The 21,286-nt window shown below is 48.6% G+C and overlaps 1 protein-coding gene across 2 annotated transcripts in view; it reads right to left on the bottom strand.

Annotated features, from left to right (window-relative positions):
- Window positions 1-21,286, bottom strand: part of ANK3 (ankyrin 3) — a 1,160,209-nt gene that overhangs the window by 359,647 nt on the left and 779,276 nt on the right. For both annotated transcript variants that reach the window (XM_029609754.1, XM_029609755.1), the window contains 2 exons: window positions 19,392-19,490; window positions 834-932 (listed from right to left, as the gene is read on the bottom strand). In XM_029609754.1, coding sequence (XP_029465614.1) covers window positions 834-932; window positions 19,392-19,490 — 198 coding nt within the window. The remainder of the gene's footprint in view (window positions 1-833; window positions 933-19,391; window positions 19,491-21,286) is intronic.

The raw sequence follows: 21,286 nt of genomic DNA, 5'->3' as shown, positions 1-21,286 counted from the left end.
CCTTTCACAGATGCACTTTTGAAATCACTCACTCTCCCCTTCTTCTGGCTCGTGACATGTTGAAGAGGCAGAGCGCTGAGAAAAATCTTTTTGCTTTTGTAACACTGAAAAGTGCTGTTGTGAGTGCTGCAGGATCAGCAAGACAAGTATTAATAAAGAAAAATATGGAATTTAAGAGATTTAAGACATTTTAAATAAAATTAATAAGGAAAGACTGAACTCGGGCATAAGAAGACTGAGGAGACTCACAAAGCAATGCCTGCGCGAGAATTTTTGCACATGCTCGATAGAGCTCAAAGCTCTGCTAGCTTAGAGAGACGAGGCAATTCGATGCAGCCAAAAGATGTCACCCCCAAGTAATAGCTAATTCAGCCTGCTTATCAAGGGAAAACAGAACATTTCTGCCAATTTAGATTTGTTTCCCAGAATTTTTAATTTTAATCTGGGATATGCTGAGTACTGATGAAAATGTACTTGCGGCTGTATGGAGATATTATGGGCCAGTTGTACTGAGAATTTTTACCCATGGACACAGGGAAGGTAATTTTCAAATGGACCTCTGAGGGTACAACAGTTTTATGCTCAGAAATGGCCTTTAACAAAACTGTACAAGATAATGGTTTACAAAAAATACCACTGTATTACAACAATACAAAACAAGTGGTATACAACATATATTTGTTATATATTTATATACAAATGCAATCAGCTTAAAAAAGCCTAAAAGAGTAAGTGAGAAATCAGTATGCTAAAAAAACACACTGCTCTAGAAGTAAATGCATTTAAGGAAAAACTATTGTTTTAGTCTATAAACATGAGAAAAGCCTGCTCACCACATTTGTGGTATTAGGTGATGCTCCGTGATGAGTCAGCTGTGACACAATATTCACATGTCCCATGAAGGCAGCAACATGGATTGGAGTTAGGCCAGACTGGAAAATAAAATATCATATTGAGATTTTTAACATATTTATCCCCAAAGAAACTAACTTGTTTACAAATCAAATGTGCAATGGACAGCTTTGTTGGCAGTCTTATCAGAGAGAGTGAATTAGCTTTTCACCCAGTAGAAGTAACCTCTCCCTGAACTGGATGAAATGTGAAAAAGGATGTACACTTAATCAAGCCTGTGTGTACATCTGTTCTCTAGACTGGATAAATGGATGACTATGATTTATAGTGCTGTTCATCCAGCATTTTTCATTATCAGTAAATTCACTAGAAAAACTTAAAAAAAAAAAAGATTAAAAAAATCTCTGGAATGTAATTTTCTGTGGAAGTATCTGCTTTGTGGTTGGAGTCATGAGCTTTAAAATTTGGAGAACATGTTATAAAATGTTATAAAACCGGTGCATCCATGTGTGTGCGACAGGAGGCTCGCACACATGGTCGTGCATGCGCATCTTACAAAATCTATCCATAAACTTTCAAAAGGGAAATTTTGATAAAATGAGGACAATAGTTAGAAAAAAACTGAAAGGTGCAGCTGCAAAGGTTAAAAGTGTACAACAAGCATGGCCATTGTTTAAAAATACAATCTTAGAAGCGCAGTCCAGATGTATTCCATGCATTAAGAAAGGTGGGAGGAAGGCAAAACGATTACTAGTATGGCTAAAAGGTGAGGTGAAAGAGGCTATTTTAGCCAAAAAAAACATCCTTCAAAAACTGGAAGAAGGATCTATCTGAAGATACTTAAGCCGGCTGGCCCTGCCTACTGACGACTTGGCAAAGAGTTCCCTCATTGCTGAATCCGCTTCGCTCACTATGGACTTCCCTTTCCAATTCCTGCACTTTTAGCGTGAGACGCTCTGAGTACCCACTCCTCGGGGGCCCTCCCTCGTCTCTGGCTATCCGCTCCTCGGAGGGCCTTCTTGCCTTGGACTGCTGCCTATCCCTGTTCCCCGGGTCTTCGGCTGGAACATTCATTACTGTGAGTACCTTGACTCTACGGACCACTACTGTACCATCTCTAGTGTGGAATCCTCTCCGGTGTACCCCGCGCTGCGGGCCACTACCTTACCATCTCTAGTAGGAGACCTCTTCGGTGTACCTCATGCTGTGGACCTCTACTGTACCATCTCTAGTGGGAAACCCTCACCGGTGTACCCCGTACCGCGGACTACTACCGTACCATCTCTAAGTGAGGAACCCCTTTGGTGTACCCTGCGTTGCAGGCCATTACCGAGTCATCTCTATAGAGAAACCTCATCGGTGTACCCCGCTCTGCAGACCATTACCGGATCTCCACTTCTGAGGTATTCCCTTTGGGTATACCCCACCGCACAGACTTTGTGACTTTCTCTTGCACTCCCCGCTTCTCGGGTAGTGCCTTTCTTTCTCTCTAATAAAGACTCTCTTCCACAGCTGTGTCTGACATCTGCTGAGACCTCGCCTCCCGACGGGGAGGCTCACAGGGCTCCTCCCTGTGGGCAGTACCATCTCTCACCTCGACTCAAGGCCCACATCCCTACAAATCCTAACAGTGCAAGGTGATGCATATAGGGAAAAATAATCCATGCTGTAGTTACACAATGTTCTTATGTTCTTATAGTACTCTGAACCACAGCTGAGTCTATTAAGGTGCCCATTCTCCAAGAACAGTTTTCTGATATACCTCAGTGGTGGGCCCAAGGCCAGTTAGAGCACTATAAGAAAACCAGACCTTGAAAATTACACAGTAAAGAACTTTATTAATAATGTATGTCTCCCTTGCAGAGAAGATACTGTCGTCACGTTTTAGTACAATGAAACAGGGCGGGTAATTCCATTAGGCAAAGGAGGTGGCTACCTAGAGTGTCAAAGTTTTGAGGGGGCAAAATCCTGCCAGTAAGGAGCACAGAGGGGTGCTGGGCCAGAGCGAGTGCTGCCAAAGAAGGGAGCACTGTGCTGAGGCCATTGCCACCAGTAGGAGGGGCCGTTGTGTTATAGCTACAACCAATAGGTAAGTTCCGGGGGGAGGTGCATGACAGAAGGTTCACCTCAGATGCCACATACTCTTCCACTGGTTCTGCAATGAAACCATGGGAGAACATTGCAGCCTACTTGACTTTTGGTTCTCAAGGCTGAAATGCTGCCTTAACCTTTATCGATTTGCTCCCCACAGTTCTGGGCAACATTATCCACTTACAAAACAGGAAAATTACATCGTTGGCTATATTGAAAGATATAGAAATCTGTAGAATACAATTTTCTTGTATCTCAAGGCAACCTTTATGTGATAATTCAAATGGGATAGACAAAAAATCCAGGAATAACTAGTATACAATTATTGTCCAAAATTTAACTAGTTATATAGTGATTATTTGCTGTCAATTGTCATTTTATGGATACACAATCCTATAGTTCTTGCTGGTAAAATTATAAACTTTATTAATCACATAAGAAAATAGCTTAAAAATTTTTTAATTTTTAGAATTTTTTGAAATTTTTTGAAAAGAGGGAAACAGACCTCAGTATTGGCAAAAGATCCGATTGCCTCAGAAGCTTGTTAGTAGCCAATTATTCCAATCATTGGTCTTGTGCCCCTTATATTTTTATGTTATACATTAAAAATTCCTTTTAAATTCTTTGTATTTTCCTTTTGTTATTCTTGAGTTCTACTTGTATGTAGTTAATAATTCTGCTTGTGATCAACTTATATTTGAATCTTCAATAAATAAGTGTTTTCACCACAGTAAATAACAACTTATATTTGAATCTTCAATAAATAAGTGTTTTCACCACAGCAAATAATAATCAACCGTTTCACGCGACGGCTACACCGATACCAACAAATCGGTGAATGGTGAAAGGCACGGCATTGCCTTCAGAAAAATAAAAAGCTGAGAGCAAGCGAAAAGATAAGTGCCTTCTGGTTTCAAAATGTCGGGATGAAATTTAACAATTTATATCAAGAAACGCTCAGTTGATCAAGTTCAGAATGGTTTGCCGTCTGTAACTGAAGCAGGGCTACAGCGTGAAACGGCTGGATCACAAGCAGAATTGTGTATCCATAAAACGACAATTGACAGCAAATAATCACTACATAACTAGTTCATTTTTGGACAATAATTCAAATGGGACACACAGACATATTTGTGAAAGATAACAGTCGAAATAGAAGTAAAGGTGGGGACATTGAGCTAGGTTTTCAATGGCGATTGTTCTTCCTGATATTGTTGCAGTAAGCATCACGCTGAAGGAGAATACCCTACATGAGCCTCCAGCTGGTTGACCTGAACCACATTTTGTGGTAAGGGGATACTGAACCTCACCCTACTAACATCTGATTATTGATTATGTTCATTTGCTGAATATTTTTATAGACAACTATACACAGATTAGTTCCAAACAGCTTCTGAAAAATCCTATATATCTCTATAAAAATTTATGTTGGCTTTGTCTCATTATGAAAACAGTTAATAGTGAAATAAATGTAGCAAAATCAATTTGTAAACATTTCTTTTTAGTATATTAGTAGCAAAAGGATGACCCTTTGGGGGATGGAGAGGGAAAACAAAATTACTGGGGAAAGGAACAAGGGATCAATCACAAATTTCTTTTTTTTTTTTGTATTCTTCACAAAAATGCTGGAGAATGCCTAATGCCAATTACAATTCTAGACTGTGCCCTTTTTCAATTTATGGAGTGAATTTTCAAAATATTATTCATGGAAAAATTAGCATATTTGTGAGTAAGTAGCCTCTACTTGCAAATTCTGTATTTTATAAGTCGATAATACATGCGTATTTTCACTTGTGCGAGCAAATATAGGGCCTCATTTTCCATTATCGCAGTGGTAACGCATTGTTACCGCGTGCGATAAAAATCGGGGGCGTGGCCCATGCAAATAGGTGGTTTTTCGTGGTTCGCGAATGTTTCGCCGCACGCGCTACCAGCGCGTGCGGCGAAGCTGTTTCGCGTGCGGCGAAGCTGTTTCGCGTGCGGCGAAACAAATATCGCAGTACGCGAGGAAAAGGTCAAAATAATATCGCGTACCGCGCCGTTGCCGCGGTACGCGATACAAAATGAAACCAAATACCGCGTCACGCGATAATGTGTCTGGTATAAAACCTGACTTCCTGCCCCTCCTCCTTTGAGGGTTTGGAAGGAGTGTTGGATAGTGAAGGTAGGTGTTGGTGGTATAGAGAAGTGGTTTAGAGAATTGAATACTGAGTGCGCTGTCCTGTGTTTCTGTTATACTTTGTTTCCCTTTACCTTGTGTCTTTTGTAATCTGTGTTTGAGTGCAAGTTTGTTAGTCAACTGTTTGTCCATCTGTGTGGAGGAGGGGGAGGAGGAGGAGGAGGAGGAGGAGGAGGAGTGTGGTGGTGGTGGTGGTGGTGAGGAGGAGGAGAGAGAGGAGTGTGTTGGTGGTGGTGGTGGTGAGGAGGAGAGAGAGGAGTGTGTTGGTGGTGGTGGTGGTGAGGTGGAGGAGAGAGGAGTGTGTTGGTGGTGGTGGTGGTGAGGAGGAGGAGAGAGGAGGATGGAGCGTGAGAGGAGTGGCAGGAGAGGAGAGGAGAGGGGTGTTGAGAGGAGGGGGAGGGGGAGGGGGATGGGGAGGGGGAGGGAGGAGGGGGAGGAGGAGGGACGTAGGGGACTGAGGAGTAGGAGCAGGGACCGGGACAGGGGTAGTGGGAGAGATAGGCAGGAGGGAAGAGATAGGAGGGAGGGGGAGGGGGATGGGGTAAGGCAGGATAGGATGGCGGGAAGAGGTAGGGCTAGACAGGCAGGGCAGAGGGGAAGGGAGTGGGAAGTGCAGGGTCAGGTGGGGGGGGAGGAAGGGAGTGGGGAACCTGGGGGGGTGGAGAGAGAGGACAGGGAGGAAAACCCTCCGGAAGTGGCACCCCAACCAGGCAGCCAGGCCAGGGTCAGGCAGCGTGCTGTCAGGTTCAGCCAGGAGGACAATGACATGCTCATCGAGGGTGTCCTGCGCCACTATCCGCGGCTGTTTGGCAATCTGTCAGTGAGGACCAGCAAGGCAGCAAAGGCCGAGATCTGGGCCAGCATAGCTGGCCACATACAGCGGGAGAGCGGCATCCCTCGCACCGGGGAGCAGGTGGCCCACCGCTACCGTGACGTTAAGGCCCAGCTGAAGACCCGCATCGCTGACAGGAACCAGTACCTGAAGGCCACAGGCGGACGGTCCCCATGCCCCATCCGCTTCACACCCATGGAGCAGCAACTGATGGAGCGTCTGGGACCAGATGTCTTCGAGGGATTGCATCCCCACCTGGATACATCCCACCTCGAAGATGGTAAGCTGCCCTCTGGGGCCCTTTCCCCCCCCCCCCCCCCTGTGAACGGTCGTAACACAATGTTTAGGCCAGGTTTCAGTTTCTGTTACCCATGTGCTCTGCAGAACTGTAGTGGCCCCCCCTCCCCCAGTTAGCAAGGGGCAGGCAGCAGGGTGCAAGACATGCTGGCAACAGGTCACTGTCTCCATGAGGGCCTGGCCTGTGAACAGGCCAGGCCCAAACTGACTCAGTGAGCTGGGCCCAGAAGCCTGGCCTGTGCACAGGCCAGGCTTCTGGGCCCAGCCCCCCTCCCCCAGTCAGCAAGGGGCAGGCAGCAGGGTGCAAGACATGCTGGCAACAGGTCACTGTCTCCATGAGGGCTGGGCCTCAAGCCTCAACCTCACCACCCATGCCATGAGGAATGTCTCAAAGGACCCAACTGTACTGTATATGCAGAATGACATGTTGGTTGTACATTAGCTGCCCCTGTGTGCCATCACAGTACTATGACAGAACAGCTGTGGTACTGATGCAGTGTATCCTCTTTCTCCCCAATCTTCCTACAGAGCCATCTGGTCCCAGGCAGCAGCCCTCTGATGACAGCTGGGAGGGCCCAGGCACAAGCAGGGATCCACCAGGGCTCAGGCGGCCGCCCATGCTGACGAGGCCATTCTACATGGACGCGGAGACACAGTGGTCAGAGGAGGAGGAGGAGGAGCAGGAGGAGGAGGTGGTGCAGGCTACAATGCCACCCCCAGGCAGCCCCTATACCCTGCCTGAGGCCTTTGAGGAGTTTGAGTGGGGCCCCCCCCACACTCCTCCGCGGGCAGGCATCCTGGGGACCTCACTGGCTACCCCGCCCATCCAACCCACACCGCTAATGTCCCCATGCAGCTCTGCAGCGGGAGCTGCGCCACCAATGGCCATGGGACATCCCCTCGGACCGAGGAACCGCCAGCAGTGCCACCTGTCCAACTGGAACCAGTGGCTGATGGAGGCTTGGAACGCATAGTGCTGGAGATGCGTGCCCTGAGGCGAGCATGGCGGCAGCAGCGGCGGGACAACCAGGTATTGAGTGCAGCAGTCACGAGTGCAGCCAACAACATCGCGAGTGCAGGCAACAGCATCGCAGGAGTGATAGCCACACAGAACAACATCCTGATGCAGATTCTGCAGCGGCTGCCAGATGTGCAGGCCTCGTCCTCGGCAACCTCAACGCCCCAGCCAAGTCCCTCAGTGTCCCGAGGCCGCAGGGGCCGTCCACCGAAGAAAATGCCACCACCCAGCGGACCATCGGGACGTGGCAAGGGGCCCTGAGGGGACCAACATGGCCCATAAACGGGGTATGGGCAGGTACACCCAATCAACACTGTGATGCACACCCCACAGAGGGGCAGTGCCGTCGAGATGGAAGAGGATGTCCCGCTGGCTGCTCCCTACAGAGGGGCAGTGCCGTCGAGATGGAAGAGGGTGTCCCGCTGGCTGCTCCCTACAGAGGGGCAGTGCCGTCGAGATGGAAGAGGATGTCCCGCTGGCTGCTCCCTACAGAGGGGCAGTGCCGTCGAGATGGAAGAGGATGTCCCGCTGGCTGCTCCCTACAGAGGGGCAGTGCCGTCGAGATGGAAGAGGGTGTCCCGCTGGCTGCTCCCTACAGAGGGGCAGTGCCGTCGAGATGGAAGAGGATGTCCCGCTGGCTGCTCCCTACAGAGGGGCAGTGCCGTCGAGATGGAAGAGGATGTCCGCTGGCTGCTCCCTACAGAGGGGCAGTGCCGTCGAGATGGAGGTGGAGGCACCATGCAATGCCCCCACCCACCTGCTCACCTGGCTCACCGCCATCCGCTGTGCCACTCTGCTGTCTGCCACCGCCATCCGCTGTGCCACTCTGCTGTCTGCCACCTTCTGTTTCAAGGCCTGCACATTCTGGCAGTGTGCTGAAGGATGACCGGTCTGCTGATGGAATGTTAATGCTGGTTGTGTGGTGCGATCTGTGCCTCATGTCTCCAACAGCCATGTGCTGCTGTGTCCTCCTGGGCCTCCTGCTGCTCCTGGGCCTCCTGCTGCTGTGTCCTCCTGGGCCTCCTGCTGCTGTGTCCTCCTGGGCCTCCTGCTGCTCCTGGGCCTCCTGCTGCTGTGTCCTCCTGGGCCTCCTGCTGCTGTGTCCTCCTGGGCCTCCTGCTGCTGTGTCCTCCTGGGCCTCCTGCTGCTCCTGGGCCTCCTGCTGCTGTGTCCTCCTGGGCCTCCTGCTGCTGTGTCCTCCTGGGCCTCCTGCTGCTCCTGGGCCTCCTGCTGCTGTGTCCTCCTGGGCCTCCTGCTGCTGTGTCCTCCTGGGCCTCCTGCTGCTCCTGGGCCTCCTGCTGCTGTGTCCTCCTGGGCCTCCTGCTGCTCCTGGGCCTCCTGCTGCTGTGTCCTCCTGGGCCTCCTGCTGCTGTGTCCTCCTGGGCCTCCTGCTGCTCCTGGGCCTCCTGCTGCTGTCTGGTCCTGACCCTTCACTGCTGTAGCCAGACCCTTCATGTGTTTGCCTGCTGCCGACATGCTGAACCGCTGGGTACCTTGTCCGCTGGCTGGCCTGTCAGGCTGTCCTCTTTCAGTGCACTCTTTCAACTTGGACTGCCTGGGGCCTGGACTTTCACTCTGCTGGCTGGCCTGTCAGGCTGTCCTCTTTCAGTGCACTCTTTCAACTTGGACTGCCTGGGGCCTGGACTTTCACTCTGCTGGCTGGCCTGTCAGGCTGTCCTCTTTCAGTGCACTCTTTCAACTTGGACTGCCTGGGGCCTGGACTTTCACTCTGCTGGCTGGCCTGTCAGGCTGTCCTCTTTCAGTGCACTCTTTCAACTTGGACTGCCTGGGGCCTGGACTTTCACTCTGCTGGCTGGCCTGTCAGGCTGTCCTCTTTCAGTGCACTCTTTCAACTTGGACTGCCTGGGGCCTGGACTTTCACTCTGCTGGCTGGCCTGTCAGGCTGTCCTCTTTCAGTGCACTCTTTCAACTTGGACTGCCTGGGGCCTGGACTTTCACTCTGCTGGCTGGCCTGTCAGGCTGTCCTCTTTCAGTGCACTCTTTCAACTTGGACTGCCTGGGGCCTGGACTTTCACTCTGCTGGCTGGCCTGTCAGGCTGTCCTCTTTCAGTGCACTCTTTCAACTTGGACTGCCTGGGGCCTGGACTTTCACTCTGCTGGCTGGCCTGTCAGGCTGTCCTCTTTCAGTGCACTCTTTCAACTTGGACTGCCTGGGGCCTGGACTTTCACTCTGCTGGCTGGCCTGTCAGGCTGTCCTCTTTCAGTGCACTCTTTCAACTTGGACTGCCTGGGGCCTGGACTTTCACTCTGCTGGCTGGCCTGTCAGGCTGTCCTCTTTCAGTGCACTCTTTCAACTTGGACTGCCTGGGGCCTGGACTTTCACTCTGCTGGCTGGCCTGTCAGGCTGTCCTCTTTCAGTGCACTCTTTCAACTTGGACTGCCTGGGGCCTGGACTTTCACTCTGCTGGCTGGCCTGTCAGGCTGTCCTCTTTCAGTGCACTCTTTCAACTTGGACTGCCTGGGGCCTGGACTTTCACTCTGCTGGCTGGCCTGTCAGGCTGTCCTCTTTCAGTGCACTCTTTCAACTTGGACTGCCTGGGGCCTGGACTTTCACTCTGCTGGCTGGCCTGTCAGGCTGTCCTCTTTCAGTGCACTCTTTCAACTTGGACTGCCTGGGGCCTGGACTTTCACTCTGCTGGCTGGCCTGTCAGGCTGTCCTCTTTCAGTGCACTCTTTCAACTTGGACTGCCTGGGGCCTGGACTTTCACTCTGCTGGCTGGCCTGTCAGGCTGTCCTCTTTCAGTGCACTCTTTCAACTTGGACTGCCTGGGGCCTGGACTTTCACTCTGCTGGCTGGCCTGTCAGGCTGTCCTCTTTCAGTGCACTCTTTCAACTTGGACTGCCTGGGGCCTGGACTTTCACTCTGCTGGCTGGCCTGTCAGGCTGTCCTCTTTCAGTGCACTCTTTCAACTTGGACTGCCTGGGGCCTGGACTTTCACTCTGCTGGCTGGCCTGTCAGGCTGTCCTCTTTCAGTGCACTCTTTCAACTTGGACTGCCTGGGGCCTGGACTTTCACTCTGCTGGCTGGCCTGTCAGGCTGTCCTCTTTCAGTGCACTCTTTCAACTTGGACTGCCTGGGGCCTATGCCTGTCTACTCATTGTATACTGACCAGCGGTAATCAATGTATTACGGTATCTGAGCTATTGGGGTGCCACTTCCTGTTCCTAGGTAATCATGCTTTGCCTGTACTGATAACACCCACTGCCTGCATATGTGTAAATACTGCTGATGGTGGAGTGATGTAGTCCGGAATTGGATCACTTTGGATCCATTAGCTATCTAGTACTTGCAGATCATGAATATCTAGGAACATAAATTGTATGCTGTTCCTGCTGCCGTAATACTTGTCTATACCCTGCTGAATGTTGTCACGAATAAATATCCTGTTTAACCTGCCACCTATTGTGTCCGTGTCATGTTCCTAATGTGCTGTTGGTGTACCCCCGCCACACCTTGCATGTTGTATCCCACATTGCACCAATACTGAGTGTTCAAACTGGCCCCTGCCTGACATTCAGTATTGCTACCTGTGCATCTCTCTGTCACATACCTTACAGAGTTCAACATAGGGCAGTACCAGACATGTCCCTAACAGTAGTAGACGTATTGTTCCTCAGTACAGGGAATGCACAGTAATGGAGTGTGCTGATGTATGGCAGCACTCCTGATCTGTGAGGAAAGGGGAAGGGGTGGCCAGCTGTGGATTGCAATGGGACTGCTCATGTCATGCACTGATGTCGGTGAAGAGTCCAGACATGGATATCTGACCAGGGTGCAGTATTGTACCTATCTCGGCATTACACACACCACGTAAGTAAGGTTAACTGATGATAAGGTACTAGCTGACGATGGCTCCTAGGTAGTCTCTCACCTCTGCAGGTAAGTGGGCGATTGCTTTCACCACTGCTGGGTGACTGACTGGGAGGTTGGCATGCACGACATCCATGATAGTGGTAGCGCAGGCACACTTTCCATTTCCAGGCACCATTGGCATACAATACTGTGTAGGCCTTTCCAGCTGTACTCTGTGCAATCCCATACATCGTTGTACATCCCCACCATGGCAGCATGGTTGTGTTCCAGGAACACCATCGTCTAGGCACGCATGTAGCATTAAGGTTGTGGGCCCCTGACAGGTGTGGCAGGGGAAGGGTAATGTTGCTATCTGCATGCTGTGTATGACAGCAGTTGCACAGACTGTCAGCAGCCAGCTAAGTGGGCTGTCAGTTGTACGGCGAGGGGAACAATGTTAATGCACAATCGCCATAGCTGTGTACAGGGTGCAAGCGGTGTAAGGTATGGTTAACAGCCCTTAAGTGTGTTTAGCGGGTGTCCATGTGCACACTGATGTGGTGACTGCTGTTGTGCAGTCACTGTTGCTCACCCATGTAGGATTTTGTGGCTCTGAAAGGTGCAGGTATCGCAACAAGGGGTCCCCATCCATAGTGGCACACATCCCTCTGGTGCCATCTCCTAGCTGTGGGGTGTGCATGGCTCCTCCCTTACCTGTTCCAATGGTGCCCATGGCCCACCATCTGATGGCCCACACTGTGTGGTCCAGAGTCCTACTGTGTCCTCACATATGTTAGGTCACTACACACACATATGCCAGCCACTCACCAAGGTGGACTGTCCTTGGTGATAGGGCATGTTGATTGGCTAACCAGTACAGGGCAGTCAGAGGTATCGGTCAGTTGTGACAGATATTTGTGAGACATAACTGTCCCTCAACAGTACAACAATCATTCACATGCTGCAGAACCCCAGTGGACTTTCCTTCCTACAGGTGTGCAGTTGCGACAGTTACAGGTATACAATGTTGCTCACACATCATTTTCAGCAGACATTATACACAGACTGTGTGACCTGTGTCACCATCATGTTATGTAGGCACCTCACACCCATTGTGCCACAAACCCTGTTGTGAAGCTCCTGTACCTGCAAGCCTTTTTTGAGGGACATCATGTGGATGGGACGCCTACCCTCCCAACGTACCAATATGGGTGCATCTATGTCACGCGGAGGGACATGTAGGTCCATGTGTGGCCCTTATTCCCTATATGCCTGCACACAGCGCAGTTAGCAGTACTGGTACCACCACTGTGCACCAGCTCCTGTGCACCACATACTTGGGAAGCAAGGTAAAGGGGGTCTCCTACACATATGGCCTGTCAGGCAGTGCCACAGGTCATTCAGCATGTGGAAACAGTAATGTTCTACTGATGATGATGTGTGTGCCACATTGGTTAGCTGTCACCGTCTGCCTGACCAGCACACCTGTAGGGAGGGAGGTACACTGGGGTTCTGCAGCATGTGAATGATTGTTGTCCTGTTCTAATTCAGTAGATTATACTGAAGATCTGTATCACTGGGTCTCACACAGTTCTGTATTCATGGCATTACTAAGGACCCTGTTGGTGCACCCATGGAGGACACAATCCATGAATGATGGTTTTCCACTGTACGTGGACATCAGGAAGCTGTCACCTGTCGAACGCTTGCCATACATGGTGTACGGTGTTGCCTCCATGTCCATGGCACTGTGTGGCCCGTGTATGCACTGAGGCAGAGGCCAAGTGCAACACTGAACACTGTGATGGTATTTTTCAACACCCTTAGGCACATCTTGTGTCACTGACACATTCCACCTCATTAACAACAGGTAGCCATGTCAGAACATACAGCATGTACCGTGCAGCCTGTTTAATGTCTGCATACCCAGCTAGTGGAAACCAGGACCATACAACTGTGGTGCAGCAGGTGGCACAATTGTTACGGATGCACATTTGCTTGGCCAAGTGTGCGGTATATGAACACTGTGACCAGCCATGGCAGGGGCTGATGGCACCATTGGCCCTCCTTGTATCCCCTTGTGGAAGACATCGCTGGGTGCAGCCAGCTCACGTGCTGCCAGACGGGTGCACCCTCATAAGGTACAGTACCTGTAGGCTCCAGGTGTACATCTGCATGGGCTCATGCTTGAGGGCCAAAGCAAGAGTGGATGGTGGTGAGGGGGGTGTGTGTGTGTAATGCAGAGCCGAGGTACCACCTGTACCCCGAGATGCCATCCTGGTATGGGGTGCTGCAGTGGGCAGCACCATCATTGTCAGATAGTGGCAACACAGCAACCTGTCCCAGTCACACAAGCTGGGGGGGATGGGTTGGCATATCTTGTGGCCAGACTGGGGGGGAGGCGTGGTTATGGTCAGAGCGCAGACCAATCCGCAGCCCAATCGGTCACCTTCCTGCCCTGTGTACCATTATACCGTACAGTATGAGGGCGACAGGCCACTGTACCCTACATACGTTATGAGCCACACATGCTTCCAGTATGAGGAATCCTTTATTTATTGTGCTTATTTATTTCAGTTTGTTAGATCCCAACATTCCTGACAATGGTCCCATCATGCTGGTTCACATGACACAGGAGTGCAAAATAAGCTTACACTTGAACAATAGTGCAGAAAAAGCTGTTACATGTAACAGCGGAATATGGAATTTGGAGTAAGAAGGCAACATATGAAAAGGAAAACACGATAAGTATATATAATCACATTGTAAGGGGTAGCTAATAGTCCTATCTATGGTGAGGTGTGTTGACTGTTAGGTGTTAAATAATAGTGGAGTTCTGGCCAAGCCTGCATGAACAGCCATGTCTGGGGTCCCCATAGATGATAGGGTCAGCCATTGCTTTCTCGCCCTGCCTGACACGCTGTCCTCCCCATCACATGCCAACAGTCAGGCCAGCACCTTTGTAGGCAAGAATGCGTAGGGTGGCTGGGTAGCCCCAGCCCACAGCTCCGTGCAGCCAGCACTGCTGACACTTTCTTCAGGTGAGATGTCATGACGGGAGTATGTCCGGCCTGCATTAAATGGTGGCTGTGTGTCCCAACAGGGGCCATCTATATCATGAGGGGGACTGACAGCATGTGTGTGTGCTGCTTCCAGGAGCATGCATGGCCAGGTAGCTCGTCCTTGCTGCTGGGGTGCACTGTGTTGCTGGGTAACTCCATCAGATAATGTGTGCCATATCTGGAATGACACAGGTGTGTGGTACACCTTGGATGGCAGAGGTGCACTGCACAGCAACCCAGAGTATGTAGCAAGTGCTTAGCCCAATGGCACAGAATAGGTATCACACATACAGCACCTCAGCAGAGGCTTGAGGCAGAGCTTCCCCACCCTATTAAGGCCTCCATCCTCTGTGGCAGGCCAGCACCCCACACAGTTGTTGGGTGGACACACATAGCAGGTGAAGCACGTAGCAGACTGACAGGAGCTCTGCACACTGACCTATTTCCTAACCCATCGGTGGGCAAACAGGCCGTCTGGGGCAGGGGTCTGCCCCATGCCACCCTTAAAAGTGTGTCTGTATAAGGTGTTGCCGAACCTGGCTGCCCCTGAGTGTGTTGTCATGCCGTCGTGCCCGCGCACATGGGGGATCAGGTCTGAGGTCTGGGGCTATAGCCACAGGTATTCCATGGCGAAGAGCCACATTATGGAACACACAGCAAAGCAGGGTTATTTGAGCAACCTTGTGGGGGGCATACAGTAGCGCTCCACCACTCTTGTCCAAGCATCGGAAGCGGCTCTTCAAAAGGCCGATGGTACGTTCGATGACCATGCGGGTAGCAGTTAAGGACCGATTATAGGCCAGCTGTTGTTCTGTGGCAGGCTGGGGGATCGGGGTCATCAGCCAGGGCCTGCATCCATAGGCTGCGTCTCCTGTAGCAATGACATAGGGAACAGATTACACATACTTATGTTTCTGTCCCATGGATGTATGTGCTCAATACATGCAGTTGAACCGGATGGCACGAGGCAGCCCATTCCTGTTCCCCTACACCTTATGTGTGTGGTGTCAGGATTGCTTTGCCACACAGCTGGTGTGTGGCTATTAGGCGTTATAGCACGTGAAGGGCCCCTAAACAGTGAGATGTATGTCAGCTCTGTGTATGCGGTTGGTGCATTACACCACTGTCCTGACGTCCCTGTGTTGAAATCATATGCAGTATGCACTCCAGTCATTGTGTACTGACATATGTGCTCAGGTACACCTTCTCTGTCGGTATGCCTACCCAACAACATACATGGTGTCAACTGGCTGCCCCTCAATGTGCACAACTGAGTAGAGATGTTCATGCAAGGTCTCAGGAACGTCAGGGGCACACTAACACCTGTGGATGTGAGCTGCTCTCACATGACAGGTCTCAATTCATCTTGCACACTGCCAGTAGCCATGGCTCCACCCAATATGTGTCGGCTGTCCACCTGTGCGGTGAGGTGAGCAAGCCATGCCACATACAGGGCGTACTGCATAGTTTGTGCTTGGCAGCCAATGGTACATAGTTGGGTGCCTGAGCCATTACGCCACTTTCAGTAACACAATGTCCCACTCAGGTCTGTTGTGATGGGGACCTGTGACTCCATCACAACAGGCGTCTACATCACCTTTGTGTGCCATTACAGAGATGACCCTTGCAAACATGTGATATGTATGTTAACGTGGATCTTACCTACAAGCCAACCATCGCCATACAGGCCATCTTCGAATTTGCGATACAGAGCTGATTGCCTGAGTACGAAGGCATCGTGCGCTGACCCCGGGAATCTGGACATCACCGAGAGGATCCGCATTCCAGCATCACACACCACTTGCACGTTGAGGGAGTGGAACTGCTTCCTGTTGCGGTAGGCTGCCTCCGTTTCACGGGGTGGAACGATGGCCACATGGGTGCAGTCAATAGCTCCAATGACATTTGGAAAGTGGGCAACGGCATAGAAACCACGCTTGAGGTCCATCAGGTCCTGTCTGTTGCGTGGGAATGCTATGTAGCGAGGCATGCGGTCCATAACAGCTGCAATGACCTGGTGCAGACACCGGGAAAAGGTGCTCTGTGACATGCCACCCACGACAGCTACCGTGGATTGGAAGGAGCCACTTGCTGTGAAATGCAGGGCGGCCAAGAGTTTGGTCAGGCCGGGGATGGCACGGCTCCTTCGGGTTCGGGCCTCAAGGGCACCTCGTATGTCTCCATATAGTTCCATGATGGCACGAGTGCTGAGGCGATATCTGCTGATGACTACATCCTCTGGCGTTCCCAGCAATGTGGTTCGTGGCAGATGGATCCTATGCCTGTAACGATGGCGACGTCGACCAACATCCTGGCGTCTGCGTCTGCGTTGGGCCTGGTCAGCCATGGCTTGCACCTGCCCCATACACTGTGGATGTGTGGAGCAGATTCACCTACTAAGAACAGGCCTTTTTATTGGCCAGCTCTACATTTGTAGGTCTATGGGGATTGGTTTGGCAAATTTTCGTTCAACGCGCTAGTAGCGCGCTGCGCGCCGCGATAGACTGTATCGCATTTGAAAGGGTTGTAGTTATTGGCCGCGTTAGGAGCCGCGCTAACACCGCCGCAGGGTTCGCGCCACGCGATACGTCCGCGCTAAAACCGCCGCGGGTTTCGCGCCACGCGGTACCTCCTGCCTACTTTACATTTGCCCCGCCCCAACTCCGCCCCCTGAATACATTATTCCATATTTGCATTCGCGAACCGCGATATATGCTTGTTATCGCGGTTCGCGAATTTAGCGCAGGCGGTACAGCCGTATCGCGCGCGGTAACTCTTTGGAAAATGAGGCCCATAAGTGCTTAAAAAAGGGGAGGGGACAAGATTTAGAATCTAAGTTGCTATTTTAAAAGACACTGACACACATGGATTTGCCAACTTACTCTCATAAATATACACTGATAATTATCTGGTGTAAGTGGTAATAAATGTGCTTATTGAATATGAATAGTACTGACTGGGTGGGAGGTCTGAGTGAACCAGGAGGGGAAGTTCAGACTGAGGAACCAGGAGGCTTTCATTGACCTGGAGAAGGAGTGGGCGAACTGGTGGGCTAATTGGTAAAACTAGAAATTTCCTTGAAGCTCATGTTTTATAATACAGTGACTTAGGCGTGTAAATCTCAATTTATGCAAGTCATACTTTATTTTTTGCATGTAAAATATATGCACATACATTTTTAAAGAAGGCAGGAAAAATATGAGCATTCAATGAATTGATATATACTCTTTCAATGCCTTGCATATATTCACATATAAGCTTAGATACACCTGTATGTTGTGGGGTAGTGATACATGTATTTTTGAAATATGCATATATAAAATATTTGTGTAGAACTGTTCATGGCCATATACATGCATATATGCCACTACGTGCATGTTTGAAAGTTATCCTCTTGGATTTTAACTTTCAAGATTATGTTACACAAATTTCACAGCACTGGAAAAATGTCTGTCAACTATACAACAGAGTCTGGGACCACTTAAATGTCATTTTTCTGATGCTGTCAAACTTTTGCATGTAAATTGACAGAAAGTTATATGTATATGTTGAAAAAGCACATGGATGGAATACAGCAAGGACACGCCTCACTCAATTTCTTGCACCCACACACACACAGTCCCTTTTTGACATATATACACACCAATACAAATTCAAACTCTCAAATACACATGCTCAAACATCTTTCCTATTCTCACACACACAAAGCTTCCCTATTGCACAAAGAACTACCTGTAATTCCTGTCTCTCTATCACATATACACAAACAAAATACAAAATAATCAATCTTTCTCTATCAAACACAAAAAACAAAGTTTTATTCTTGTACAAACACATGACATACACAATCTCTCCATGTCTCTCTCTCACACAAAAAAAAAAATATTTTAGAAATTTGAGCTCAGTGTAAAGAATGCATTTGGAAATTTTGCATAATGCATACTCCAGTCTTGTTGCTTTCATTACTTATGGTAAAAGTAATCTGACAAGCTTACTAGACCCAGACACCTGGAACAGTGAGGTCTGTATAAGCTAGAAGTGCATAAATAATGATTGGGGCTATGTAAAGGTTTATAAGGCACCAAGTCCAGATTAAATTCAATCAAGGATACTAGAGAAAATGACAAAGTTACTGCATGACTGCTGTACTTAATGCTTCAGTAGTCAAATAGGGCAGAGCAGGTTCCTTAGTTTTAGTGATGGGTACATCCAGTTCTCATATTCCAAAGGGATCAACATTAAAAGCAAGCAACAATAGCTTAACATCAGTTAAGGAGAAAATACTGAATACCACAAAACATGAAAGAGAGGGGGACTGGTTAACAAACGCCTACGGAGGTCTATAAGGTCCTTCCAGATAACCTTACTGGTTCTTTTGAAAATGCTAGCAGCACATTTGGTATGGGAAATATGATTAAAATAGTTTACCCGGAATTTAAATTACAAAAACAAAATAAAATAAGAGAGATATTCAAATCATAGAAGACAGGGTTTAATCATGTCATTTGCAAATGAAAAAGAAATCAGCCGAAGAGGAGGCACCTGTGGATCATAATTAAAAGTGCTTATTCTAACCAAAATAATGCGATAAATGGGGTCTCATCGACATTGGTATTTATTTAAAATTTGTATTAATGATGTGTAGAGGAAAGAATTTGCAGCAGTTTTAAAGATGATGCAAAACTGTGTCAAAATGCAAATACATTGTCGAACTCACTGATTTTATAAAAGGATAACTCTGGCAAATGGAAAGTGACGTGGCAGGTGAGATTTAAGGTAAATCTGAGCAGGGAAATGCATTCTGGGCACAAGAACAGGCATTCGCAATCTATTCTGAATGGTTCAATGCTATATATTTACATTTTGACAATACCAAAAGTCTGTGCTTTGGGTTCAGCTTTAAAAAAAAAAAAGGGACATTTTGGTTTACAGATACCAGCCCAATTTTAAACAAGAGGAGGCCAAAAATTGAAATTACAATGTTTTTTCAAGTTGTATATTTTACCATGTCTCCCCAATCCATCTCAACTTTTTTCAAAACCACATTTTCTGAAACCTGGCAGTCTTGACTTTTTACCCAATCTGTCAAATTTCAGAAAAAAAAAAATGGGCTCGTATTAATAAGATGCAGAGTGGGTGAATAATGCAGAGTGACACAGATGTGCCAATAGGATGATACATATGGTAGCTCCGTAAGACCCATGCTCCCCAACAAGAAAAGTCTATGCACAAAGAACTTGTCTTACTTCTGTAAGTGCTTGAATAGATGCTCCATGTTTCAGCAGCAGATCCATGACCTTTACACGGTTCTTTTTGCAGGCAATATGAAGAGGTGTAAAACCATTCTGTTGAGAAAAAGAGCATTTTGACATTGCAATTCTATCTCAGAATAAAGACGGATCTAAATCCATCTGCAGGTCAATGTTTTGCAATAATGGACCCCACAGGATAGAAACAACAATTCATATCTGAATTAGTCAAAAATAATTCCATGAAAACAGATTATCTTGTCAAAACTTGGCAATACTGTAAAACGTTAAGAGGAAGACTGATGGAGAATTGTATTTCTGATTGCTTATACTATGATTCTGGGACATTAGTTTTCAGTGTTTCTTTTATTTTTCCGCGGAATTTCAATGTTACAACCAAAATAATCAGTGGAAAAAAGATTCTGTTATAACACACAAGAGAAAACTCAGTGGATAAGTCATTTCTCAATGATTTTTTTTTTTGTTATAACATTTGACATTCCTAGGAAAAAAATAAAATAAAAACTGAAGGTGAAGGTCCCTAACTGTGATGCAGTCACTTCTTTACTGGAATACTCTGTGATTCCATTTCAAACAACCTGGACTCTCTATGAAAAGTGTGCAGTTTGCAGGCAAAAAGTATGCAATGCAAGCTATGCAAAGAGGTCCATATTTACATGGTTTGTCCAGCTAAGTTCCAGACTTAGCTGTACAAACCATGGGATTTGAAAATCCCACCAGTTTCAACCCCCCCCCCCCCCCCCTAAAATTATCTGGCTAAGTAGTTAGTAGGCTAAAAACATAGCGGTTAAATCAGGGGTGGTCTGGGATCATTTTGGGGCACAGCAAAGTTATCTGGGTAACCTAACTGGGATAACAATGATATTCAAAGATATTTGGATACGTAATCTGGTTAACATTAGGACTACCACAGAGCAGTCCTAAAGTTACGTCGATAAGCTAACTTTAAGATAGCTGGGTGTATTCAGAGGTGCACCTGCACCACTGAATATTTGGTACAAGTTAAATGGATAAGTTTATCTTAACTTAGCCAGACTCCCCATAGCTGAATACTCACCCCCATTGAAAATTAGTAATTTTCATAAAATTAAAGAAGTCTTCTGTATTAACCCATGTTAATACTGGCATGGTAATGTGCTTTGCTTGCCGGGTTTAACATGGCAGGTAAATTGGAGTTTAACGCCTGATGTTAGAAAATGATGAGATGCACAGCATGCCAGCATTAAAAGCAGTGGAGCCATGCTAATGCACTCACTGTCACAGAGTGAAAGGGCCTCGTCGCGCAGGGTGTCCATACCCTCCCTCCTCACCCCCAAAGGTCAGTCAGGGCTTCTGGGCCCAAAACCCTGTGCTTCTCCCTGCGCAGGGGTGACCCCAGGAGAGTGTGAGGACCAGGGTGAATTGGTCACAATGGCCTCCCCGCCAAGAAAGAGGAGTTTCCTGCATAAGTTAGGAGGCTCCACTCCATACCCAAGGTCTCTGGCATCTCCTGACCTACTGATCTCAGTCAGTTGGACCGATATGATCCTCTCTCCCAAACTCAAGGCACAGCTCTACCGCCAAACTTCACCTCTCAATCTCCCTCTCTTACTCCTGCCCTCTATAAACTCATCCTATCTGTCCCCACTATCCCATTCCCAGGCTGCTACTCCATCCTCCCAGGGGCCTTCCTCTCTCTCCAGCCCCCCCCCCCCCCCCACACACTCAGCTATCCATCCTCTGGCCATCCTCTGGCCACTTCTGCTGCCATGAGTTCCTCTCCCTGCTGTGCAGGTCCAATCAGTAATAAGATTGGCATGGGAGGGAGAGGAGGGGGATAGAAGGGCCAAACTGCTGGCCACTTTCTCCTGCTGACTGGGCCAAAGCTGGGG

The sequence above is a fragment of the Rhinatrema bivittatum genome, chromosome 7 (genome assembly GCF_901001135.1).
Source record: "Rhinatrema bivittatum chromosome 7, aRhiBiv1.1, whole genome shotgun sequence".
NCBI lineage: Eukaryota > Metazoa > Chordata > Amphibia > Gymnophiona > Rhinatrematidae > Rhinatrema > Rhinatrema bivittatum.
The sequence above is the reverse complement of the archived record's forward strand: the minus strand, read 5'-3'. Positions and strand labels throughout refer to the sequence as shown.